This window comes from Emys orbicularis, chromosome 18, assembly GCF_028017835.1.
Source record: "Emys orbicularis isolate rEmyOrb1 chromosome 18, rEmyOrb1.hap1, whole genome shotgun sequence".
In the NCBI taxonomy this organism is placed as follows: Eukaryota; Metazoa; Chordata; order Testudines; family Emydidae; genus Emys; species Emys orbicularis.
This window is the reverse complement of record NC_088700.1, coordinates 13,515,130-13,542,612: the sequence shown is the minus strand read 5'-3', so window position 1 is coordinate 13,542,612 and position 27,483 is coordinate 13,515,130. Positions and strand designations below refer to the sequence as shown.

The window sequence follows — 27,483 nt, the reverse complement described above, 5'->3', positions numbered from 1 at the left end:
TGGGACAAGGGATAGTACACTAATATGAAACATGACAATTCCCCTGCTCTATTTGTCTTAATATCCTCCTGATAGAAGTATACCAGATGCGCCAGAGAAAAGTAAACTTGGTCATTATGCAACACGGGAGCGGAAGGTACTTTAAAAATGTGCAGCAGAGTTTTGAAGCAATGTAAACATTCAGCATGCCATTAGCCTTCTTCCTCCAGTTGGTATTATCTCCATTTTACAGATAAAGAAACTGAGGCAGAGAGCAATTTAATTATTAGTCCAAGGTCACTTGTGAAATTTGTGCTAGAACTCAGAAGTCCTCACTCATAATCTACATCTTTCACCATACTCTGAAAGATTCCTTTAGTGTCTTTTGATCTGAGTGGGCCGTTCTGGTAGACTGGCTGCTGCTGCACACTCATCACCTTTTTAAAATGGATGCTAGTGGAGAGATCTGTACTCTCAAGGCCTCAGCTCCCAGGACCATGGCAAACTTTGAGTCAACCTGCCACAGAAGGACCTTTATTCCTAATTTGCCCGAGGTGAAACTATACAGTGCAAGCCCAGCAGGCAGAGGCTAAATACTAGATACCAAATGGGTCATCTTTTGCCTCCAGGATCTTTTTTCCAGGAGCAATAGTGGCATCTCTCTGAGGGCGTTATCCCTTAAGGAGAGATACTCTTCTCTTTCTTTAGGAGTAAGGTAAGAAAGAGGTGATGTAGGTTCTAACCTGTCATAAAATTAACAGGAAAAACCTCAGGTACTTCTGGGACAAGTCTGCTCTGTGTAATTTCCCAGCTCCTAAGAGTTATAAGAAGGGCTGCTTCTTGCAACTGGATCCACATAAGCGGACCTCTGTGCTAGGAGGGGAGGAGAGCCGCAGGTGGCCGGAAGCGGAAGGAGTGTCGGGGGGGTTAAAGGTCATTGTGTCCCCGTCATGCGCGACGGTGGCTGGGGCTGGCTGGCGGTGATCCCTAGGCTGGGCCGAGATGCCGTCCGAGCGGTATCGCTGGGAGACCCTGGAAGCGCTGAAGGGCTCCAGCAAGGGGCAGCTGAGCTACTCCCGGGACTGGCTGCTGCGGGGTGAGGTGAGTGCGGAGCGGGGGAGCGCGGCGGGGACCCCACCACACACGGGGCGTGGGCCTGGACCCGCTCCCGGCCAGCCCTGCTCGGGGACACCCCCCCACACACACGGGGGGTGGGGCTGGACCCGCTCCCGGCTAGTCCTGCTCGGGGACACCCCCCCACACACACGGGGCGTGGGGCTGGACCCGCTCCCGGCCAGCCCTGCTCGGGGACACCCCCACACACACGGGGGGGGGGGTCTGGACCCGCTCCCGGCCAGCCCTGCTCGGGGACACCCCCCCACACACACGGGGGGTGGGGCTGGACCCGCTCCCGGCTAGTCCTGCTCGGGGACACCCCCCCACACACACGGGGCGTGGGGCTGGACCCGCTCCCGGCTAGCCCTGCTCGGGGACGCACACCCACACACACACGGGGGGCTGGACCCGCTCCCGGCCAGCCCTGCTCGGGGACACCCCCACACACACGGGGGGGGGGGGGTCTGGACCCGCTCCCGGCCAGCCCTGCTCGGGGACATCCCCCCCACACACACACACGGGGGGTGGGGCTGGACCCGCTCCCGGCCAGCCCTGCTCGGGGACACCCCCCCACACACGGGGGGGGGGCTGGACCCGCTCCTGGCCAGCCCTGCTCGGGGACACCCCCACACACACGGGGGGGGGGGGGTCTGGACCCGCTCCCGGCCAGCCCTGCTCGGGGACACCCCCACACACGGGGGGGGGGGGTCTGGACCCGCTCCCGGCCAGCCCTGCTCGGGGACACCCCCCACACACACACACGGGGGGTGGGGCTGGACCCGCTCCCGGCCAGCCCTGCTCGGGGACCCCCCCACACACATGGGGGGGCTGGACCCGCTCCCGGCCAGCCCTGTTCGGGACCCCCCACTCTCTCACACACGGGTCGGGGGCTGCACCCGCTCCTGGCCAGCCCTGCTTGGGTGATCAGTTGGACTTACTTGTTCACCTGGATTTTAATAGTTTGACTTCTTACCCAGTCTTGTTCGGTCACTTATCAAAAATATTTGGCAACTTGCAGACTAAGACCCACTGCTGTAAACAGTGGTTATATGACCCACTACTTTGTGCATGTGTCCTGACTGGTGCTGTCTGAAATCCTGTTTGCAGTAATTTATAGTTGATGGCTTATATAAAGATTTCACTCTGAAAACTTCTGGACCTTCAGGCTGCTACTAAGTTCTTATTGTTGCCCAAAAAACCCTAAGTATTACAGCTTTACACTTAGCTTCATTTTTAAAGCAATTAATGAAATAGCTGACTTCTGCCTCCCTCCCACCCAGTGTATTAGTTAACCTCTGATCATTGGTAATGATCTCTGAAGTGCAAAGTTTGTTTCCAGTAAGATGAGCTTCTTGAGAGATTTTTCACCCTGTTCAATATGAAATAAAACTTCTCAGACTTGGGCTGACGGCAGGGTCCCCTTTTTTCTTAAGTGGTGTTGCTGCATATCTGGTAGCTACAGACAAATCTATTTTTAATTTTTTGCCTGGTGAGTAGGTCCCTTGTTGGTATGCACTAATGGAGCTATTAGCCGGGGATCCTAGTTTGGGGGGCTTTTGATTTGGTTGCCTATATGTGGCCAGTACATTTGGCCTTTAGAACACTGCTACTTCTCGTGTATAAAACTTCCTTTTGAACTACATTTCCTCAGGACCTTTCTTTGGCTCTTTCCATAACTGCTCCCAAATCTATCTGTAGATTAACTAAATTGTAATGACACCTTGACTATGCTAGGTGTTTTCCAAACAGAGGAAAAAGTACAGTGTCTGCCCTATAAGATGTCTTTTTTTATATTGCGACAAAGATGAGGGTGGCAAACGGAATACAACAGACAAGCAAGACGATCAGAGCAATGTTGATTGATGACAAATTAAACATGTTGCATTCTCCCCTCCCATTCATCTTCTTTTTGATCCGCGACAATACCCAGTTTAAGTTCTACCTTATATCTCCCCTTCCTACCGTTTGATCCCTTGCCTCTAATACATGAGTAGTTACTCATGGGATAAGTGAAATAAATAAGTAGATGACTAAGGCCCAGTCTGTACCTAAAACTTAGGTCATCCTAGCTATGTCGCCCAAGGGTATGAAAAATTCACACTGCTGACAGACGTAGTTAAACTGACCTAAACCACAGTGTAGACACAGCTAGATCAATGGACTAATTCTTCCATCGACCTAGCTACTGCCTCTTAGAGAGGTGGATTAACTACAGTGACAGGATAATGCCTTCTGTCACTGTAGTCTCTCTACACTATAGCGATGCAGCTGCAGCCTTTCTAGTGTAGACATACACTTAGCTGGCTTCTTGTAGGCATAATATCGAAGAAGTGGATCCTATGGAGTGATTTAAGTGAGGAGAGGGTAAGTGGCTGTGTGGGCCAGCTCAAGAAGGGCGTTCCATGCATAGGGGGCAGCAAGGAAATAAGCATGGAGAAGTTTGTAGGAGAAGAGGACAAATGGGGTATTGAGGCTGGCACAATAATATGATGTAACATTGGTATCTGCACAATGAAGCCTTGTGAATGAGACTTGCTCAGAGCTTTTTCAAGATCTGATTTTTTCCTTAAAGTTAAACTGTTGTGTTTTGTGGATTACTTTGATATTTTACATGCTCATAGAAGAAATTCTCTCTCTCTCTCTCTCTCTCTCTCTCTCTCCAGGATATTTTGGAAGGATGCAGGTCCCCTCCCAAGTTGTCGTCCTACTCTGGCTGGGTGCTGGATCGAGTGATCTCCCAATCTCTACAGGAAACACCTCTCTCCCGAAGTTCAACACCCAATGAATCCATTCCCCCTACAGATGACCAGCCGCCCTCCCTTGCAAAGACCACTTCTCCTGCCAGCCAGCTGCGCTCCTCACCACTTTCATCTGCAGCACCCAGTGAAACAAAGGTACCTAGTTAACTAATAACCCATATATAAGCAGCTAGGGAAAGAGCATGGTGGTCTGTAGCCTTAATCTGCTTGATCAAGGATGATCCAATAGTCTACTAGTACTAATGTGTTAATTTGTTCTGGCAGTGAATGTATTCAGCTTCTTGGATAGGTTGACTGGGAAATAGTGAGTTGGAATGGTGAGTGACCTTTTTCTTCAATAACGTCTCCTACTGGGCCAGATGCAAACTCCATTTGGCAGTATAAAAACGTTAGCTAGACTATAATAGCTCTCCAGGCTGTCATTGTGAGACATAGTAATATGGAGGAAGGATGACTATGGGGTAAATCTAGTCTTTTCATGAAAATGAATGGGTATTTCTTGTGCTTTCTCCTGCTTGCTCTCCAAAGTCCTACCAAATTGCTTACAGCTGTTAGGCCCCTGTTACAAGGTAGAGTGGAGAGGAAATAGGACAATTCACAGCTAAGTTTTGAAGATAGGATGTAGAATGGGGTGGCAAAAAGAGAACGTGCATATTGGCTTTTCTTATAGAGCAAAGTACTTAATTTCTTAACAGTTAAATTGCGTTAGGAGATTTTTTGCAGCTGCTTGGCCTGTAGAATTATGAAAGAACTTGCTAAGGAAGCCATCTTGAGCAATGCCACGTGGATCTGAGCATCTGGTGAAGTTCTACCATGATTTAAAAACTGCTTAGTGTTAGAAAGCAGCATGAGTGTAAGTGACGATTTCTCTAGGTACAAGAAGGCGATAAATGGGGTTTCCCAGGGCCTGTTTAATAGCTAAATATTTATAACTCAAGAAAAGGTGATAGATTTGCAAACCTTTAACCAACATAGCAACATGATCTACATCTTTTCAGAGCATTTCAGACTTGATATTCAGGCATCTAAAATATCAGCTGCCACTTAAAACAGATATCTGCAAAGTAATTCACATCCAGGGAATGAATTTGAGTTTTGCATGCATTTTGCGAGATGCTAGCTAATTTAGAGACTTAGGGCTGGTCTACACTGCCGCGCTAGTTTGGCGGCTGCGGATCGAAGTTCCGGGTTCGATTTATCGCGTCTGGTCTGGACGCGATAAATCGAACCAGGAAGTGCTCGCCGTCGACTGCGGTACTCCAGCTCAACGAGAGGAGTACCGCGGAGTCGACGGGGAGCCTGCCTGCCGCGTGTGGACCGCGTCTGAACCGCGGTAAGTTCGAAGTAAGGTATGTCGAATTCAGCTACGTTAGTCACGTAGCTGAATTTGCGTACCTTACTTCGACTTGGGGGGTAAGTGTAGACCAAGCCTTAGGGGTGGAGGGAAGACATAGGGAAGATCTTATTATGGACAGTCAACTGTTTTTTTGTACTTAATGGATAGCAGCCATTAATTGCTAAAAGCATGATAGTTGGCATTTTAATACAAATATGTCTTTGTATAAATCACTAACATGCTTTTGCCTTGAATATTGCATTCAGTTTTGGTCTCCTTGCCTCAAAAATAATGCTGACTTTCTTAAGTTCTGCAATGAAGAGGGCAAGAGGTTTTGGAGAGATGTGTAAGGCAAGATTAAATTTGTGCTATTTAGTTTCCTTGATGAAAGTTATAGAATAATGAATAGTTTGAAGATCCATCAGTCACTTTCCTTTATCTAAAGCTAAATACAAGAGACACAGGAAACTTAATGACCTGGATACAATTCCCTGTTCCATCACAGACTTCCTATGTAACCTTGAGCAAGTCACTTAGTCTCTCTGTGCCTCAGTTCCCCATCTGCAAAATGGGGATAATATTTCCCTACCTCACAGGGTGTTGTGAGGATAAATACATTAAAGCTAGTCAGGCACTCAAATACTGTGGAGATGGGAGCTGTATAAGAACCTTAGATAGGCATTAGTCTGCTTTGACTCCTTTATCTCTTATGTTGCGTGCTATTTTCTAAAGAAAGATTGTCAGTTTACCTAGTTTCCTGCATAACTTACTGATCTAATCTGTCACTGACTTGGTTTGTTCTGTTGTCCATACAGGGCAATGAAGATCTTAGTCTGCTGGAGACAGACCATGAAGTCCATCTTATGGTTCTACCATCTAAAGTTACAGAGGTGGAAGGCTGCATATGGATGTACGAGGAGGTCCATAGGTTGAAAGGAAAGGTAACAAGGCATGTTGAATCACTGGGGTACAATGTAGCCAAATGTGACAATGTTCCACCAAAACTAGTGGGACAAGCAGATAACCCCTACATTAAAATATGTTTATGGTTATCTTGGCCTAGTTTGTGCTGCTTCACTTGCATTATCTTGTATGCAGATCCCAGTGATTACTGTAGCGCAGTTCCTATCTCTGTCAAAGTCTCTGGTGGGGCAGTTTATGTGAAATCTAGCCCTCCAGAGCCTACTTCTTTCATTAGAAGTCAGCAGGGCTGTATTCAAAATGCATAGTGTATGTGAATGGCTCTTCCTCTCTCCTTGCAATCTGCAGGAGGGGCTCAGGCAGCGGCAGGAGCAGCAAGAGCAGGTGGTGAGAGCGGTTTCTGATATGGCGAGTGAGCAGCTGAAGCGCTTTGATGAGCTGAAGGAATTAAAACAGCACCAGGAATACCAGGACCTGCAGGAAGTGATGGAGAAGAGGTAAGGGTAGTTCTCTTATGTGACCTCTTAGAAATGCAACAACTAACTTGTCTTGTTGGAGACTGACTAAATTGAGAGTTTTGATTCTTGGATCTGTAACCCTATTAAAATAGAGCTACTTTCTATTGAGGTTTGTGGATGAATTGGTACCCAATAGATGTTTTTGTATGTCTTGTTGAATATCATACATCAAGAGACTATCCTTTGTGATCATACGCTCAAACAAATGTGCACATGGCTTTTACAAGTAAAGAAAACTTAATGTAACATTATGGTTTAGAATTTAAGTGCATGGAAGTCACTTGCTGCCTTACATATGGGTATTAAAGTATAAAGTTGACTCACTATCTATTGATACAAGTATTCTCTATTGGAGGCTGAGCTAGTAGCACTACCTATTATTAAGGCTGCCCAACACTTACCATTCTAAGATGCTATTTTCAATTGCTTTAACTTTGTGAAGCTTTAGCTGTTTAGTCTGAAGTTTTCCATACCAGGGATCTGCCTTGTGCTTAAGATTTCAATCTACCCTGAACGGAACCCAAGATTCCTGAATCGCACTGTTTCTTTGCCATCAGCAAATATCTGTGAAATATGCTGGCAAAATGTCTCATCCGCCTCCAGTGCTGGTTCAAATAACAATAGTAGATGGTTATTCGCTATCCGTTACTCTGTAAGATCAAGTGGCAGAGGTCACTGCAGTGAATCTGAAGGTTCCAGCCCTGCTGATGATCCACATGTGATGACATTTGTTTTTTTCAGTTTGCTGTTTTTTAAAACCTAGGAAATCTCTCTCTCTCACTCACACACACGCACACGATTAAGGTTGCAAAGTAAAGCACTTAAAAGTTAGAAAATGCCTTAATTTGGACCCCTTGTGGATATGCGTTATGATAGTCTTTAATTACAGATTCACATACTATTTTTTTCCATAGGACCCTATGCAAACTAAATAGGAACTTTGAGGTGTTAAGAGACATCTATGTAACAGTACACAGCAGTAGTTCAGGACAGGAAGTGAAGATGATTGTATCTAATTGATTTCTCAAGAATGGAGAGTGTAACTCACCTTTTGAAATTTTGTCAGGACTCTGGGGTTGACACTTCTGTGACTTATGCTTGAAAATCTCATATGCAGCGTCTTTGCATTTATTGTCCTACTGATATTTATCTTTCAAGGTGGTTTTCAGGTGGTTCCAGCTTTCAGTAAGTGGATGAAGAGAGACTGCATCTGATGGAGTTCTCCTTTAAACCAATTTTAAAATAGCTTCTCTGGTGTGTCCATAGACTGTACTTCATCTGGAGCATGTCTTGGGGAAGGGGGTGGGGAATCCTTCAAAGTCCTTTGAAGAACAGAATGGTCCCTCATTTTCTTCTGCTTGTATTTCAGCTCCAGGGAGGCCCAGGGTCAGCAGGAGAAGTTGAAAGAGGAACATCGACACAGAGCAAAGGTCTGAGCTTAGGAAGGGTAGTGCTATTACAAGGAAGGGTGATTGGCCTGTGTTTGGAAGCTAGGACTTGCACAGATTTAACTGCTTTAGTGATGTCTAGCATAACACGTATGTAGAGTGAAAATGTACTTTGCAGTGCTGCCCCACGTACTTGCTACACCCCCATCGGAATGCTGATATTCCAGTGAAATGTTCATCATTAAGGACATTCTGCTATATTGCAGGAATAGAAGCAGTTACATTTCACTCATGGCTGAATCATAGTTGAAATGAAAGGTAGTTTGCCAACTGACCTCAGATGGACCAGGGCTTTAGCCCTTCATATATAACTATTGAAGACAATGTCCATAGCCACTGAGGCATCGTAACCCAACTTGTCAGGATGTTGTCCACCCTTCACTTTTGTTCTGTGGTAGTAAACCTTTTAGTTCAATGTATAAACAGAGAAGTGTACTATTCTTGTGTGTCCTGATCAGATTTTTTCAAAATTTTCTTTTTAAAAATCAATAGATTTAAAATTGAAATTACTACTATTTTATGGCTTAAATTTACTATAATCCATTAAAACCATTTAAAGTAAAATAAATAATATTAAGCAGTATGTGTTTTGCTGTAAAATCATAGAAATGTAGGGCTGGAAGGGACCTTGATAAGTCATCTTGCAATGAGGAAAGACCAAGTATACCTAAGACCATTCCTGACAGGTGTTTATCCAACCTGTTCTTAAAAACCTCCGATGATGAGGATTCCACAACCTCCCTTGGAAGACTATTCCAGTACTTAAACTATCCTTATACTTAGAAAAAAAATCCTAATATATAATCTACATCTTCCTTGCTAGAGATTAAGCCCATTCCTACTTGTCCTACCTTCAGTGGAGGTGAACAATTGATCACCATCCTCTTTATAACCGTCCTTAACTTATTTGAAGACTTACCAGGTCTCCCCTCAGCCTTCTTTTCTCAAGACTAAATATGACCAGGTTTTTTTAACCTTTCCTCACAGGTCAGATTTTGTAAACCTTTTTTGCATTTTTTTTTACTCTCCTTTGGACTCTCTTCAGTTTGTCCACATATTTCTTAAAGTGCAGTGCTCAGAACTGGATACAGCACTCCAGCTGACGCCTCACCAGTGCAGAGTACAGCAGGACAATTACCTCTTGTGTCTTACATATGAGGCTTCTGTTAATACACCCCAGAATTATATTAGCCTTTTTCACAACTGCATCACATTGTTAACTCATATTCAATTTGTGATCCACTGTAACTTCCTGATCCTCTTCTGCAGAACCACTGCCTAGCCAATTAGTACCCATTTTGTAGTTGTGCATTTGATTTTTTCCTTCCTAAGTGAAATACTATGCACTTGTCCTTACTCACTTTCATATTCTTTATTTCAGACCAGTGCTCCAAAATAGCCTCAGAGCTGGTGGGGAATTTTTCAATAAAACATTTTTTGTTGGAAAATGCTGATTTGTCATACCTGAAACTTTTTTCAGGAAAGTTCAGTGAAACGTTCATCGGGAAGACTTCTGAGGTGCAGATAGGAGAGAGGCATAGGGAAAGTCTGTCTGACTGACTTGTTAGCCCAGTGGTTAGGGATTCACAGATTCAAGTCCCTGTCTCCCCCACATTGCAGATGAGTGGTCTAACCACTAGGTTACTGAATCAGTTTCAGTCTCTCTCTCTCTCTCTCTAGCCAATGAATATTTTATACAAAGTGGAACAGCTCCAACAGGAGAGGTTGAGAGAGACCCATTCCACAATAGCAAAGAGCCTGGTGGTTAGGGAACTCACCTGGGATGAGGGAGACCTAACCACTGAGCTATTGGCTATTCTGTGGTGGGTCTCTCCAGTTTTCTACAAAAAAATTAGAAAGCTCTCTGTTTCATCCTGACGTGGAAGGGAAAAACTTTTTAAATCTTTTTTTTTTTTTTTTCCCCTGCCCTTCAGGATAGGAAAACCATTTCCTACCCAGCTGCAGTACTGATAACTTTATCTGCAGTTTGATTTGTGAACCTCAAGGCTGATGATCAGGAACTTGAATATGCTTTTGCTTTTTTTGCATGCTGCTGGTCCCTTTGTTGCCAAACAGTCTGAGATACCAGCTGGAACTGTCGTGTCCCAACATGTATTGCTTGGCAGCAGTCAATGTATATTATGGGCAGGCAGGATTTGTCCTTCCTTTGGATGCTGCTAAAACCTTTCTTTCTAGATAGGGAGTATATTTGGACTGAATTCTTCAAACTCTCCCTGAGACTGTTGCTGCCTCCAGAAACATTGAGTCCTATGGTAACAGCACCAGTATGCTGTAGTTTGGCTCATGCTGTTAAAGGCTCTGTAGAATTTCTGCAGTGGGGATTTAAACCAGGGCCAGCAAGAGGAGTGGGGTGACTGGAATGTAGTTTTTAACCAGATTTTCCTGAGCATCTTTGCTTGTAGGTAGCATGCAGGATCTGTGTAGATAGTGTTGTGAGAAAAGCTTTATCTATGTAGCTTAGCTTTACACTGTCGCTCCCTCCTCTCTCCAGATTTTAAACCTGAAACTTCGTGAAGCAGAACAGCAGAGGCAGCGTCAGGAGGAGTTGGAGCGTCTGCGCAAGGAAGAAGGCCAGGAAAGGTTGCGCCGGCTCTATTCCATCCAGGAAGAGGTGCTGCAGCTTAACCAGCAGATTGACCCCAACTACAGACATAAAGACTTGCCAAGGATAGATCTCTCAGGGTTCAGTAACCGTGGCAACCAGATCTGCGGGCTCGTGTCAGGGCTCATTCGCACCACTAGTGAGGTAATGAGGTTCTAGGTTTCCTTTTAAGTTAGCTTCTCATTCCTTGAAAGGAGACACTAAGTCAGCTAGTCGAGGGGCACTTTGAGATATTATGTTGTCACAGAAGAGCTTGTAGGTGCAGTTCTTGAAAGAAAGAGAATCTTTTTTCAATTCACTTTAGATGCTCCCTTGAAAAAGGCTTATTTAAATTTATGGGGATTTTTACTGGAGAAGTGATACTTGATGTTAAATATACTGTAAAATGTTAACGTGTTTAGTATGTTCCAGCATTCACAAGCTTTCCTATAGCATCTAGGTTTTCTCACAAAACTACTCTTCTCTGTATGAAAGGTGGGAGACAGAGTAAACCAATGACACACTTCTAAAATTTGGCATGGGCTGGGCTAGTTCTCAATTCCAGTCTATCATAAATGTCTTGTAACTTCAGCTTTAGCTGGCATTTGAAATAGCCCTCTTCCCAGTGGGGTTTAAGGGAAATGGATATTCAGACTACATGGACTTGCTTCTCTAGCATGATCCCTTTTTGTTGTGTTACCCAACCCTGTTAATGGAACTAATGTATTGAGAGTCTTGTCTGGCCTCTTCACTAGATTCTATGTCTGTGTTGGGTTTGCAAAGGTGGTTATTTTTCCTTAGTTATAATAAGTAAGATGGTGTTAAACTAATGCCACTTATTTTGCTGCTTTGAAGTGGATCCCTTTCTGTTTCTAGAGCTTGACTGTAGAAGTGTACGTAGAAGTCTTCAGTAATTGGTGTACACAGTGTAGGAGGCAGAAATTCTGCCCTGTCCGTTGTGTACCAGGAAGTGACTAAAGGCCACGAACTTGCTTCTCTTGACTGGTGTTGTGAATTAATCACTGGTTCTGGAGGAGGCAGTCTGGGCTTTCTAGTAGAATGGTACTGCCATTGCACGTTGGGGATAGTAGACAGCATATGTGTTAGGTTCACAGCTTCTACACAAAGTATGTAGGTGCTATTCTTGGGGCAGCCTGCCCTCAATTGGTCTTTTGGTAGGGGGAACTTTAATTTGCCTTTTCCTTGTTTCCTGGTAGAGAGGTTTCCCTACTCAGGTAGATGTAGCCAACACTGAGCGAGCACTGCAGGAAATGCGAGGGTTAATATCTAGCATGCAACAAGAAATTGCCACAGCTTTGGAAGAGAAAAGGAAGCGGGATGAAGAAGAGGAGAGAGAGAGGCAGAAGGAGTTACAGAAACAAGAGCAGCTGAAGGCCCAGACTCCAGTCCCTGCACAACATCCGCGGGGAAAAGAACAGAAGGAAGGTAGGTCCAGCACCAGTGAGACCTACCTTACTTTACTGAACTCCACTGGGCTGCCAGGCTAAACACTGGTTCAGAAATGCACAGGCTGGGGGAGCATCACCATGGATAGGCTTCAGGTCAAGTAGAGCTAATGTGGGTATAGGATTCCTGGCAGAAAGCTTCATTGACACTGAAGTTGATGTTTCATAAACTGGTTATGTTAACTGAAGCAAAAACAGTCATTTTTGGACAATACACATCATGCTGGGACAGGAGGGACACAGACCGTTAATAGAGTAGGGGAGAACCTTGTGGGACAATGTGTGCTGGGTTACATGCATGGATTATTAAAGGGAGCCATTTCTAATTCCTCACACCTGCTACCACATGCATCCAGAAAGGCCTCTAGAATGGCTTACTGTTTGGCTGTAATTGAAGTTCAAAAAATCCAGGCACAGGAGCTATCAGTCTTCAAAGGGTGGACTTTTGTACAATTTGCAAAGCCTTAGTCGGGTATAATTGACTTTCTAAATTTGGTTCTGAAGAACAACAGCTGCTCAGAACTTCTGAGTCTTGACAATTTTTGTAGGACATTAGAATTTCTGATGTTTTTGTTGTGGTAATAGTTTATTTTCCTGTGACTGCTTTTCTTGTCTAGTATTAGGACTTCAGGTTAAGGCAGAGGAGAGCACAATGCAGTGGTACCAGCAATTGCAGGATGCCTCTGACCAGTGTGTTGCTTCCTTTAGTGGATTGACTGACGGCAAAGACAATCAGGTATGGCTACTTTACAAATCCAAATGATCAATATTGTTAGGAAAACTCTCTCCCTCCCGCCCCTGTCTTTCTACTGTCTAATACTTATCTTGAGTGGGATGTAAAGCAGCCTTCAGAATGGTCCTGAAAACTTACCAGTCCACATGCAAAACCTACTCATCCACCTTTTAACAAGATTATGATGAAAGAATAAATGTTTTATTCACCTGTCAAAAATAATCCCTTTCTTTAAGAGGGCGAGTAAAAATTTTGAAAGTCTGCTGTAAAGCAGATTTTTGGCCTGTGTATATTGTAATCTGGCTTAAACCCAAAAAAGTGAATAATTTGGAGTTGGGGCTGCCAGGAAGTCCTTAAACAGTAGCTAATGGCACAAAAGACTTTGAAAAACATTCCTTTAAACAACCCTGTTTCTGCATCTCTTCTCTCATTCCTGGTGAGAAAATGGTTGTCCTTCTTTTTTTTTTTTTTTTTTTTTTTTAATTCAACTTGTGCCTCTCACATCACATATGTAAATTGTAAATTTCCACAGCAAGCAATATTCCCTAATGGATTATAATAACTTCAGGTGTGGGAGGAGTATTGACAAATTACATTGATTCAATGAAGCTTTTAGGTTTCAATGAAGCTGAAACCTTGAGACAGTAAAATGTTAAGCAGCAGCTACTGTGCTTTCACAGGAATTTATTTTTATTAACACTTCTCTGTTATAGTACTTTTTTAAAATACTGCAGGAAAAGTTCTGGCTGCCTTAAGGACTGAGCACCTATCCAATTTCCAATTAAAAAATGCTGTAGCAGAGCAAAACCTAGACACTGTAGACTTGATCCTGCCCTCCCAATGCATCACATACACTTGTTTTCTATCTTGGAAAATCAGATATTTCATGCTCAGGCTTTTCAAGATGCACAGCAATGACTGTGGCAGACTGACATGTGATCAAGTCCTAATTACATATCTTCCTTTCATCTTCAAGGAGGCTCCATTAAGCAATAAAACTTTTTTGTGTAGGAGACTGGCATGTTGCTGTCTCAAAAGGAGTTCTTCGTTTATTAGTCTGAAGCTGTTCCATGTACAGTTCATCCTCTGTTGTATGTTCCTGGGGTGGAGCTTGATCAGCATTTTGGGCCCAATCCTGCAAGGACCTGAATGCCTCCTTTGTGTGTGAGTGCTCTTAACTCCTATTAAAATCAGTGGGAGTTAGTGCTGAATGCATTCTTGTAGGATTGGGCCACTCATGAGAAGTGTCTTCCCTGTGATGATCTGCCTCTTTGGGCTTGATCAGGTCTCTTGTCTGAAGTGATTTTTAACAGCTTTTTACAATCTTCTACAGGTGAAGAATATCAGAATGGATCTCCAGAAAGCAGCCAGCATCCCTGTGAGCCAGATTTCTTCCATAGCAGGTCAGAAAAATGCCGAGAACAATCCCAGCTGAGATGCCGTTAACCTCTAAATATCTGAGGGGAACACCAAGCCTGCCCAGTATCTGCATTGCTATTACATTGGAGAGCTAATGTGCATGGAGTCCCAATCTTTGTTATTTGAACTTTTACTTGCAGTTGGGAGGGTATTTTCTGCAGTTGGGAGGGATCTCATTGATTTTTAGCACAAGTCAGTTCTAGTGACCAGATTTAGAAATATTAACAGTGGATGGGGGCCTAAGAACTCTTACCCGCTCCCTTCAGAATCTGGTGCTAGCTTTACTGAGGCTGATGTGGTTTGGTTGAGGCTTGCTTCTTGGCAACTTCCTAATATTCTGTCTCTCCATGCACTATTGATGATATATTCACAGGCTCTCAGCTAAGAGAGATATTTGACAAAATCAATAACCTTCTCTCTGGAAAGTCTGTTCAGTCTGGAGGGCGAACTGTTTCGGTGACTCAACATCCACAGGGTCTGGATTTTGTTTATTACAAACTGGCGGAGAAATTTGTGGTGAGGACACCTTATCTTATTGGGGTGGTGAGGGTAGCCAAAGCTTCTGGAGTTTCTCTGTGATGCTGACCTGTGTCTTTAACTATTGAAAACAAAACTCTTAGGAACTTATCACCTGCCAGGCTATGCTCACACTGATTAGAAAAAAGGGGGATATATAAATTTTGGTCCAGGGAAAAGAGGAGCCTTGCTTTCTTCTTTATGCACTTGCTCATATCTTATGGAAGGAGGCAAGGCCCCTTTGGCTCCTCAACTTACTCCCTACGCACTTTTTTTTTTTTTTTTTTTTTAACAGAGGCGTGTGCAGTACCAGTGGAATGTAGGGTGATATTTAGCATATCATATAGCACGAACCTATGCACATGCTCAAAATACACTATTGAAAACCTTTTAACTTGGCAAAACTTGAAACAAGAATTCACTGGGGCACTGAAACACACATCCACAATCTAGGGACTATGCCCTTGCCAAGTTTCCAACACTTCCTATTGAGGGGCTATAGCTGTTCAAATTAAGCTGCCCCTTTTTTTTTTTTTTATAGGGAGTGTGTTTTCTACTCTCCATTCTCAAATGGCTTTAACTGCATTTGCTGAAGATTTAAATAAATCAGTAACCCTTGCTTTTGTGCTGATCACAAATGTGCAGAATTCTAGCTCAAAGGGTAAAACTTGGTTAAATTATAAGCATCTGAAAATGGTCCTTTAGAATGAAAATACTTGTGTAACCTTAACTACAGGCTTTTGTAAATACTGCCTCTAATCACTTACTCATTTTCTTTATCCTGAGAAGAAGGGTTTATGGGCCTCTGTCTCTTTCTGGCAAGGACATGTAGATTGTATTGTCCTCCCATATTGGGTAGCTGCATGTCCGTTGAACGTATTAGGAGCCCTCAGTAAAGGATATATGTAAACTTAAAAAATAAATTAAAATGTTGTCTTTGTTGAGCATTAACTTGAAAGGGGGGTGTATCTTTAATGTTTTCAGAAACAAGGAGAAGAGGAAGTGGCTTCTCACCACGAGGCAGCTTTCCCAATTGCTGTGGTGGCTTCAGGAATCTGGGAATTGCACTCCAGGGTGGGAGACCTCATTTTAGCTCACCTGCACAAAAAGTGCCCCTACTCTGTACCATTTTATCCTGCGTTCAAGGAGGGGACTCCCATAGAAGAGTATCAGAGGTAACTTCTCCATATAAAGGGGCTTCTTTGGAGCTCTGTAAGGGCTGAGATTAGTGGCTGGTGGAGAAATTGAAGAAATACATGTTTTCTTACATTAATCCTCATTTGACCGTGTCTCTCTCTTTCCCCCCCGCCCCCTGCCTTCCTCAAAGGATAATTTACTGATCTAGTTTTGAAGTGTCCAGTACAGAATCCAAAGATAGATGAATAGAACCTCATTGCTTTACATTGATGTTTGCGATTACTTGGAAATCTGAGATCAGGCATGTCTAGAAGCAGCGTCACTGGTTTGTCTGCTGTTTAAGTGGATGCTATCGCCACTAAAATACCTCCACCCCCAAAAAATAGTGTTTCAACCACGGCTGTCAAACAATTAAAAAAAATTAATCATGAAAAATCACGATTAATCACAGTCTTAATCGCACTGTTAATAGAATCCCATTTATTTAAATATTTTTGGATGTTTTCTACATTTTTAAACATTGATTTCAATTTCAACACAGAATACAAAGCATATAGTGATCACTTTTATATTTTTTATTACAAATATTTGCACTGTAAATTAGAAACAAAAGAAATAGTGTTTTTTAGGGTTGTCAATTGCAGTTAACTCATGTGATTAACTCAAAAAATTAATTGCGATTAATCACAGTTTTAATCGTACTGTTAATCAAAAGAATACCAATTGAAATGTATTAAATATTGTGGATGTTTTTCTACATTTTCATATATATTGTATTCTGTGTTGTAATTGAAATCCAAGGGTATGTTATTTTTGATTATAAATATTTGCACTGTAAACCTAAACAAAAGAAATAGTATTTTTCAGTTCACCTGATACAAGTACTGTCGTGCAATTTCTTTGTTGTGAAAGTGCAATTTATAAATGTAGATTTTTTTTGTTTTTGTTACATAACTGCACTCAAAAACAAAACAATGTATAACTTCAGAGCCTACAAGTCCACTCAGTCCTACTTCTTGTTCAGCCAATCGCTAAGACAAACAAGTTTGTTTACATTTATGAGAGATAATGCTGTCCGCTTCTGACTTACAATGTCTCTGAAAGTGATAAGCATTCACATGGCACTGTTGTAACCAGCCTTGCAAGGTATTTATGTGCCAAATATGCTAAACATTCATATGCCCCTTTATGCTGTTCAAACTTTCAGTTGTCACCGCTGTATCTTACAGCACCTTACTGATGAGCGAACCTAGGGCCAGACTTTTAGCGTAGTTGCTTATCCAACTTTTTATTTATTTTGCTGGTGAGGGGATCTATGTTTATCAATTAACCTGGTTTGGTGTATTAATATTAGAATATCTTTCTTCTAATACACAGGATACTTGGTTATCAAGTTAAGGATTCCAAGGTAGAGCAGCAGGATAATTTCCTTAAACGGATGTCTGGAATGATCCGTCTTTATGCTGCTATCATTCAACTACGGTGGCCTTATGGAAACAAACAAGTGGTATGTAAATAGCGCTTTAAAAATGTTATATTACAACACTAGCTCTTGGGATAGGAACAGCGTTGACTAAACTGATTTAAAATGTGGTTTAAAACTGATCCAGACAGAGTTTAAACCAGTCATTGTGAATAGAGAGAAACTATGTTTAAAGGGACTGTCAACCTGATTTTTTTTTTTTTTTAAATTGACTAATTTAAAACAGTTCCAGCTTTTGATGAATTATGTTTTAAATAGTATGTCTTGAAATTGTTCTTAAAAATTCCTTTAAAAGTACAAAGTAATGGTTTGTCTGCATGTTTATAATGGTCTCTTTATCAGAAAATATTCTGAAAATGCACAAAGTACTGTCCCAAAATAAACTGTCCCTTGGAGAGCAAGTGGAACTGGAGAAAAATCTGGTAATGTTTTTGGTGGCAATATTTTGCAAGATTATCAATCGTGCGGTGAGTAGCTTTCTTGTTCCTTTAGATTCACCCTCATGGGCTGGGCCATGGATGGCGCTGGCTGGCTCAAATGTTGAACATGGAGCCTCTCTCTGATGTGACAGCTACACTTCTCTTTGATTTCTTAGAGGTAAGTGATGTGACCTGGCATGAGCCTCACTAGCAAAATAAATAAGTTGGATGAGCAACTAGGCTAAAAGTCTGGCCCTAGGTCGTCTCATCAATAATGTGCTATAAGACACGGTGGTGACATTACTATATAAGATTAGCATGTTCAGATGCTGCTGGCTGAAGCCATGACCGTTCTTTATAAATGGCCCGAGTGTCACCCCTCCTCTACCCCTCCCCACGCTCTCGAAAGGAGGCTTATGTATATTGTCAGAGACCCTTGCTAGATGCAGTCCTTAATTCCCTCAGTGATATGATTTCAGTTTTATCTGTTTTAAAAAGCTGGACTCCCACAGTGCAGTGTTTGGCTTTTTATTACACTTGGTCCCTTAGCAGCTGAGGCAGTTCACATGAAGCTCATCAATATTTTTAATTCCTTATTTTTATTCTTCATATACTTGGCAAGCCCAAACTAATTAGTCCTGGCACTGGCTGGTACAATACAATGCAGAACGTTTTATGCCATATGGCCATCCTAACTAAATTGCTTCACAGAACAGGTGGGCTTTTACAGCAAAAAAGGGAGAGAGCTTGGTGTGCATTAATTGGGAGACTGATCCTGGGATACGAAGCTACGTAAATAAGGCACCAAACTGGTAATGGGTGAAGATCAAGTTGAGGCCAGTAAAGAAGCATAGATGGAGCATAGACAGCAAGAGAAGGAGTTCTGTAGATAAGGGCAGAAGTCTGTAGAGCCTTGAAAGTGGAGCAGAGAACTTCATGCAGAAGAAGGTGGAAGCTACCATAGAGATGCAAGACAGTGACAGCAGGGAAGTATAGTCAGAGTGGCAAAAAAAGGTGGTCTTGATTGTTCCATTTTGAATGGGCTCCAGGGGGAGAGCTGAAAAGCTGCTATAATAGTCGAAGTGGGACATGACCAGAGAATGGACTGGCAAAATGGGTAAGGAAGAGAATTATTTTGGGGAGATATTGTTGAACAGGAAGAAGATCTCAAAGGTGGCACCATGGACTGTGCATGGGTGAATGATGAGGAAACAAGGTGGTGTTGATAATGATGATGGGGTGGGAAAGAGAATGTGCTGAGTTTCCTTAACTTATATATGGCATTAAAATACAGGAATATGAACAAATATAATAGAGAACAAAACTCTGCAAATTGGGGTAAATGCTTGCAGAAATTGTGTCACTGGTGATGGGCACTTCATTCCCTGACACTGTAGAAATTGAGATGTTTCTTTTTGGGTTCTAATGGATTTGGAGACTTCTCTTGTTCTGTGGCAATCCAGATGAATTTCTGGAGTGTGATTCACGATGCAGATGGCCAGCAGTGTTCAAACTATACTGCCTGAGTTCTTGAGGAGTTTGTATCGTACAAATTTGTAAGAGTCCTCTCTCAATTACAAGGCCCAGTTCTGAAATCTTATCTCTGTTACTCTTATGGTTTTGTGTACCAGGTGTGTGGCAATGCGCTCATGAAACACTACCAGGTCCAGTTCTGGAAGATGCTGCTACTTATCAGAGAAGACTATTTTCACAGGTATGACACCTTATATATATATATATATATATATATATAAACCTTTATACAAACAAACTTCTGTCTGTTTTTTTTCAGAATTAGGAGCATTTCCTTTTAGATCTATGTTCATTAGTGTTCCTGACAGTTGTTTCATCCTCCCCCACTCCAGATTTGTCATGAGCTCTCCCTCATGTAAATAACACAAGGCTGTTTTTCTGTTTGTGTTTTGGAGCTCACTCTTTTTGATCTCCCTGCAGGATTGAAGCAATCACCATCTCTGGACAGATGGGGTCTTTAATGCGGCTTAAGCAATTCTTGGAGGTAAAGCATTCTCTTTAAATTCTTGAAAGTCTCTATTTTTTCCCCTTTCTTAAAGAGGTATTGTTCAGTCAACAAATCCCATGCTGCCTTCTGATTCCCAAAAGGTCCATGATTATGACTTTTTGATGCATTCTCTGTTCTTATATGGCTTCTTCGTTACTGAGTATGTTCAGTCTTCTTGATGGTTATGACTCCAAAACATCGCCCTTCTTAGCTGCCCCTCTGTCCCCCCAAAAAAGTTGTAATAGATGTGATTCTCAGTGGAAATTCTTTCAGTTATAAATGGATTACTGATACTGCAGTGAGAGGAGACCTCCAGGTTCAAGATCTATGGCTCCACTAATTCATTGTATTTCATAGCAACTATCTTTCTTCAGACACGTGCATGTTCACATAGTGTTTTCTGTACAGACTAGATACCATATGAGCAAATAAGTTTAATAACTGGTAATCTCCTTCAGAGTAGACTTTTGAACTACTGTTCACACAACTGCATTTAGGCATCCTTTTGAAGAAATATTTTGCAAAGATGTAAAATATACTTTATTTTGAAAGTGTCTTGCAAATATTTATTAGTTTTAATAAATATGAAGCTAGGAGACACAGGAGTTTGTGCTTTTCTTACTTAAAAACAAAGGAGCACTCAAGGACGAAAAGGCCATTGCGGAGAAACTAAATGAATTCTTTGCATCGGTCTTCACGGCTGAGGATGTGAGGGAGATTCCCAAACCGAGCCATTCTTTTTAGGTGACAGATCTGAGGAACTGTCCCAGATTGAGGTGTTATTAGAGGAGGTTTTGGAACAAATTGATAAACTAAACAGTAATAAGTCACCAGGACCAGATGGTATTCACACAAGAGTTCTGAAGAAACTCAAATGTGAAATTAACGGTAGTCTGTAACCTATCATTTAAATCGGCTTCTGTACCAGATGACTGGAGGATAGCCAATGTGACGCCAATTGTTAAAAAGGACTCCAGAGGTGATCCCGTCAATTACAGGCTTGTAAGCCTGACTTCAGTACCAGGCAAACTGGTTGAAACTATAATCAAGAACAATATTGTCCGACATATAGATGAACATAATTTGTTGAGGAAGAGTCAGCATGGTTTTAGTAAAGGAAAATCATGCCTCGCCAATCTACTAGAATTCTTTGAGGAGGTCCACAAGCATGTGGACAAGGGGGATCCAGTGGATATAGTGTACTTAGATTTTCAGAAAGCCTTTGACAAGGTCCCTCACCAAAGGCTCTTAAGCAAAGTAAGCTGTCATGGGATAAGAGGAAAAGTCCTCTCATGGATTGGTAACTGGTTAAAAGATAGGAAACAAAGTTTAGGAATAAATGGTCAGTTTTCAGAATGGAGAGAGATAAATAGTGGTGTCTCCTAAGGATCTGTACTGGGACCAGTCCTATTCAACATATTAATAAATGATCTGGAAAAAGGGGTAAACAGTGAGGTGGCAAAATTTGCAGATGATACAAAACTACTCAAGATAGTTAAGTCCCAGGCAGACTGGGAAGAGCTACAAAAGGATCTCTCAAAACTGGGTGACTGGGCAACAAAATGGCAGATGAAATGCAAAGTAATGCACATTGGAAAACAATCCCAACTATACGTATAAAATAACGGGGTCTAAATTAGCTGTTACCACTCAAGAAAGATCTTTGAGTCATTGTGGATAGTTCTCTGAAAACATCCACTCAATGTGCTGCGCCAGTCAAAAAAGCAAGCAGAATGTTGGGAATCATTAAGAAAGGGATAGATAATAAGGCAGAAAATATCATATTGCCTCTATATAAATCCATGGTATGCCCATATCTTGAATACTGCATGCAGATGTGGTCGTCTCATCTCAAAAAAGATATATTGGAATTGGAAAAGGTTCAGAAAAGGGCAACAAAAATGATTAGGGGTCTGGAACGGCTTCTGTATGAGGCGAGATTAATAAGACTAAGACTTTTCAGTTTGGAAAAGAGACGGCTAAGGGGGGATATGATTGAGGTCTATAAAATCATGACTGGTGTGGAGAAAGTAAATAGGGAAGTGTTATTTACTACTCAGAACAAAAGAACTAGGGGTCACCAAACGAAATTAATAGGCAGCAGGTTTAAAACAAACAAAAGGAAATATTTCTTCACACAACGCACAGTCAACCTGTGGAACTCTTTGCCAGAGGATGTTGTGAAGGCCAAGACTATAACAGGGTTCCAAAAAGAACTAGATAAATTCATGGAGGATAGGTCCATCAATGGCTATTAGCCAGGATGAGCAGGGATGGTGTCCCTAGCCTCTGTTTGCCAGAAGCTGGGGATGAGAGGGAATGGATCACTTGATGATTACTTGTTCGTTCCCTCTGGGGCACCTGGCATTGGCCACTGTCTGAAGATAAGATACTGGGCTAGATGGACCTTTGGTTTGACCCAGTATGGCCGTTCTTATGTTGCTATCAACTCTAAAAGTTAATGTTTAGGAATGGATACAGCAAGAGTTTCTCAGACAAAAATGTTGTGAAAATAAATATTTCTTAAATTGGAGATGGATTCCTTGCTAGATTCTTGGGCGCTTCTATGTCTGTGGGTTCATTCAAAAATATTTTTTTTCTCTTAACTTGAAATGTCATTTCTTTAATTTAAATTAATATATAAACCAAGTAAATGAAATACTATCGATTTAAAAAAAAAAAAAAAGCAAATGTGAAATATATGTTGAAGGCTTGTTACAGGTTGTTCAAAATGAGTCGGAGTTCATTAAAATTATTGGGTTATTTAGAGGTCTTGTGCATTCAGTATTCTTGATTTTTTTTTTTTTCTTTAAACCGTTAATTTTCACTGTTTAGTGAGTAGAACATGGATCTAGGCCCTTATTGATTTGTTCTCATTCAGTGGTCAATTTGAGGCAGCCAAATTTGGTCAAAGACTTGTATCTGTTTTCTTGCTTTTATACCAGGCTTTTTCAGTGGAAGAGTTTCCTGTATAACTTGAGTCCTGTTGGGTGCAGATATTTCCATAATGTAGCCAATCTCTTTTGATTGTTTGGAATTGCTTGCATTGGCTCTAAAATGACTGGGTTTTGTTTTGTTTTGTTTTTCCTAGAAATGTTTGCAGCGGAAGGAAATTCCTTTACCAAAGGGTTACCTGCCTTCTTCCTTCTGGAGGTCATAAGTCGGTTCCTTCCCATTTTCATCTTCACAAGAGTTCAAAGAATTTCCTGACCTTATTACATTGAGGACCAAGAATACATAGAAATGTAAATCTTACATTTGTATTTACATGGATGCTGTGGATATTTTCAACTGAAACATTTTTACCCATCTTTGATCCTATTTTATGTTGAACAGAATTTGGAGCTTCAGTAACTAACTTGTCTCATGTAACTTATTTTGCAAATTATTTTAAGCCATCTGTTTGCATTTGATTAGCTTTACGGACTCTATTGTGCAGTGTATTATTATGGAATATGAGAGGCTCCTTCACATCTTGAACAAGTACAGTGAATAAGTGTCAAGTGCATAAACTTGTCTAAATGCTCCATTAGACTTCAGAGTTTACTTACAGTAAGCAATGGGTTTCAGGTGGGAATTTTGCTCTGAATTGATCAATCTGTCACAGTTTTACATGAAACTGCAAATAGAAATACCTCAGTACTTTAGTCATATTAAGGTCTAAATGTAAGAAATCCTTCTGTAAAACTTTATTTTTGCATTTTATGTGATTAGGTATTTTAAAGTTATTGTTTCATTGTTAACAGCATTGGAGCCCATAGGAAAATTCATTTTGTATCTGGCTGCCTAAAAATCCAAAGCAGCAAAAGAGGTGGTTATGTTAACAAGGCTGATTTGATGTCGGTCAAATGTCACTTTGGTCTTAGAGACAGCATTGATCTCTTCATCTTTCCCCAGGGAAGGCCTTAAAATCACCAGCTCTTTCGTTTTAACTTGGAAATTCTGATTTTTCCTACTGACGCAGCATTCCTTATTTACCTGGGTTAGACTTGATTTTACAGCTACATAGGCAATATGATGGCTGCTGAAGAACAGATCGCTGCTTTTTGTTTTGGGGATTTTTTTAAAGGCTTTGCATGTGTGTAATATCTTTACTGTGAGGTTCATGAAACTAGAAGGAACTGTGCATCCATGATCCACCACATGAAATCTAGCTTAGAATTGGTCTGATCTCTCCCTTCCCCCCCCCCCCCCCCCAAAAAAAAAAAAAAAGGCAGGTGGAAGGACACTTAACAGCTTTGTGTCTTCTTCAGTACTGATATTGTGCTATCACATGAAGAAATTAGAAGATACAGTCTCCTTGGCTTGTCTAAAGATGAACTGAACTGTGGTATTGACCTATGTAGAAAAAAGCCTTTATGACTTGGGCAGACGTGGATTGTGTTAGTTTTACTGCAGTTTGTGTATAAAGTACTGTAATAGTTTTGTACTAAGATAGTGTAATGGTGAATTATTCTAAGAATGGTTCATTCTAGAATCTTATTTGAAAAAATGTTAAGTTTTTAAGACTCTTTTTAACCTAAAGCTGATGCAGTTTACTTCTCTCTGTGTGTGCCTGTGATGGTGCCAAGTAAGTTTCTGGGAATCCCTAATGGGTATCTGTACCAATATGTTATGGGAGGTCAGATTGGGAGGTGATTTTTGACAGTTAGTGGAGTGCACTCTGCCTGAGAGGCCATTGAAGAGGTAGCAGTTGCATGCTATATGTTAATATTTCTCCCATTTCCAGTGGACAGGAGCCCATATTGCAACTGGATAGCTAATTGACAGTCTTGGCAGAAAGAGATTTAATATGAAAATTTAAAATTACATTTCTAACCCAGGTGGTGGCTTATTCACAAATGGGGGAAGGGGGGAGGAGGCATTATGGAGATGCTTCTACTATCATTGCACATAGTATAGAATTTGTTTTTAATCCAGTATCTTCCTCCACCTTCCCTCACCGCCCTGCTCATGGGCTTCAACTTCCGCCTGGAGGAGCCACATCTAGTATTGAGTGGGTAATTCAATTTGCATACTTATTCAATCTTTGACGTCTTTGCTGAAGTTTGACAGCCTTGTAGTGAGAGTTGACAGCTAAAGTGAGTTGGATACCTAATCACTGGGAACTGGGCTGTACACTCATTTTTTGTAGTCCACTTAACAGCCATCAGATGGTAGCCACTTGCTTGCTGTTGACCTGGGCTCTGTTTGAAGTAGTATCCTAGAATCAACTAGACTTCTCCTCTTTTTCTCCCTCTCCCTTTGTATATTTGATGAAGACCCTTTAATTCAGAAATAGTTCAGGTAAAAGTTGTTCTAGCAAAATTAATAGCATTTTACATTTTCATGTTTTATTGGCATTTTTTGTCACCGAGACCTCCAAAAATGTTTATAGTCTTTAGTGAAGAGCAAGTTTTGAGAGAGAGGAAATTAAATGAAAATAAGTAAAAACTCAGACAAGAACATGATTGTATGTATTTGAGAAATGACCATTGGGGCAAAGTGTTTCACAAAACACTGCCACAAACACTATTTAAGCAATATTATAACAAGATTTTGAGTATCTATGATGAAGTCATTTACTGATAAAGCTTATGCTATAGTGTTTAATAATATGTATCTGTATATCTTAAATTTTGTATCTTGAACTTTCCCAGGAAGTACATTTTAAAAACACTGTCCTTAATACAAGAAGAAATTAAAAAAAAAAAAAAAAGTCTGATTGCTTGGAGTTGATAATACTGATAGCTGTTCTAGAATGCTATTAAAAGGATACAGGGGGAGATTGTCAAAAGCACAAAGGACAGTTAGGTACTCAAGTCCTATTAGTGCCTTGTAAAGTTTATCTCACTGTGCCTATGTTTAGCGTAGCAACCATTCCTATAATGAACAAACTAAAATGTATTTAATTACATCTTGACCATCTAATGCTTACTGTTGTGGCTATCTTGGATAATATTTGTTTGATACTGCAAATATTGAATATTTTGGTTAAATATTACAGATTTTGTGTAAGTTCTAATGTGGATCATGTTTTATGACAATATGCAAGGCAGGAAGCTTTGTGTATATTAGGGATATTGATGAAGGTGCATGTTTTTATAAATACTATAAGGATGTTGAGCTTTTCTGCCTTACTTATGAAAGACTGTTGCAATGGATTGCCATGATGTTTTGAAACTATATTTAAATGTAGCAATAAATTTATTTTTTAAAATGCTTCCACTTAATGTATTTGCATAACCAAAATGTAATACATACCACCTTTCCAAGGGTAGTTCATATCTAATGGTGTCTAATGTAAGTGAAGTCTCATTTTTTGTTGCAACTGTTTTTTCCTATTTCTGTCAATTTGAGTGTTGGCCATCTTGCCTTACCAGGGTATTTAAAGATCTTCTCAATGCAGAATGTAATATAATGTATTTAAATAATCCCAAATGCATTTAAAGGATTTATGTTTCAAGTATGTATGCGTCACATTCATTTCAAATACAGTGTAAATGGGAACATCTCAGACATGAAATATTGTTGTACATTAAGGACCTGATCCAATTTAAATTGCTATGACTCATACACTTCCTTAGAGATAATGGTTCCCTTGCAGTCCTATAGGTTCTGATGCAATATCTGTGGAAGATGCTTTTTTCTAATTGCTTTAATAACTTGCACAGGAGCTGAAAGAGAATGTATATTTAATATGCCCAATACAACATAGTTTAGGGGGTATAAATACAGCATCCTCGTGTTCCTATTAAAGAAAGGCTTCCTTTTTATGTGTTAGTTTATGCACCATTTTTGTTGTCTAAAAGCAAAAACCTCTTAGCTGTGCAAGCACTCAAATCTTTTGAAAGTGTGATCCTTTGTTATTTTTACCTTGCATATTCGTTTGAGAAAGGAACCATCTACGTGATCTTTAATATTAAATGCAAACTTAAGATGCCTGCTTTTAGTATTACAAAAATCTAAACCTTCCTAAATGTTTTTTATGGTAAATTAAATGTTTTTATGTAAACATTGTGCTCTTTTTTTTTTTTTTTGCACCTGTATCAGAGAATGCTCCCTGGGCAGCAACCTGAAAGTGACTAGCACGAAAAGAATGAAAATAAACCGCTTCCGTGATGGAGAAGCGAATGCAATTTTTACAATTATTTTCAGTTTTTAATCTTTCCTCCTCCTACCAACCCCTAATACGCTCGGTGTTAATCATGTTCATGTATTCACGTCATTCGGATTAAAGGGCCTAAACTCATCTCGAGCGAGCGCACTCTGGCAGTGGCTGAGAGCAAACCCGGGCCCCGCTTCAGCGAAAACGGAGCCTGTGGGAAGCCGCGGCGCCACTGCCAAGCCGCTGCAGCCTCCTCCCAGCGGACCAGCCTCCGCATGCCTCTCCCAGCCTTTCGACTCTTTCCGGAACCGTTCGGATTTCTCCGTACTGCGGCAGGCGCCTTCGGCTTCACTCGGCTGTTTCCGTGCACAGGCTCTGAAGGCCGCCTCCTCAGCGGGGTGGGGCCCTCTCCCTTCGGTTCCGTCCGGAGCCATTCGCCTAGTTCCGTGGCTAGAGACCAGGCTGCGGTGTTTACGTCATATCCGGGCCGGCCTATATAAAGGCTGGAGCTAGGAGCGGCGCGC

At 41.4% G+C, this 27,483-nt stretch overlaps 1 protein-coding gene across 1 annotated transcript; it reads left to right on the top strand.

Moving 5' to 3' along the window:
• Window positions 1-924: 924 nt before the first annotated feature.
• Window positions 925-24,023, top strand: GLE1 (GLE1 RNA export mediator). Its single transcript, XM_065418668.1, has 16 exons — window positions 925-1,080; window positions 3,759-3,989; window positions 6,006-6,131; window positions 6,460-6,608; window positions 7,999-8,059; window positions 10,590-10,844; window positions 11,897-12,125; window positions 12,763-12,881; window positions 14,212-14,281; window positions 14,671-14,813; window positions 15,798-15,988; window positions 17,328-17,457; window positions 17,926-18,030; window positions 19,484-19,566; window positions 19,806-19,869; window positions 22,964-24,023. The coding sequence occupies exons 1-16, from the start codon at window positions 982-984 to the stop codon at window positions 23,030-23,032; spliced, it is 2,124 nt and encodes a 707-aa protein (XP_065274740.1). The 5' UTR covers window positions 925-981; the 3' UTR covers window positions 23,033-24,023.
• Window positions 24,024-27,483: the final 3,460 nt, after the last annotated feature.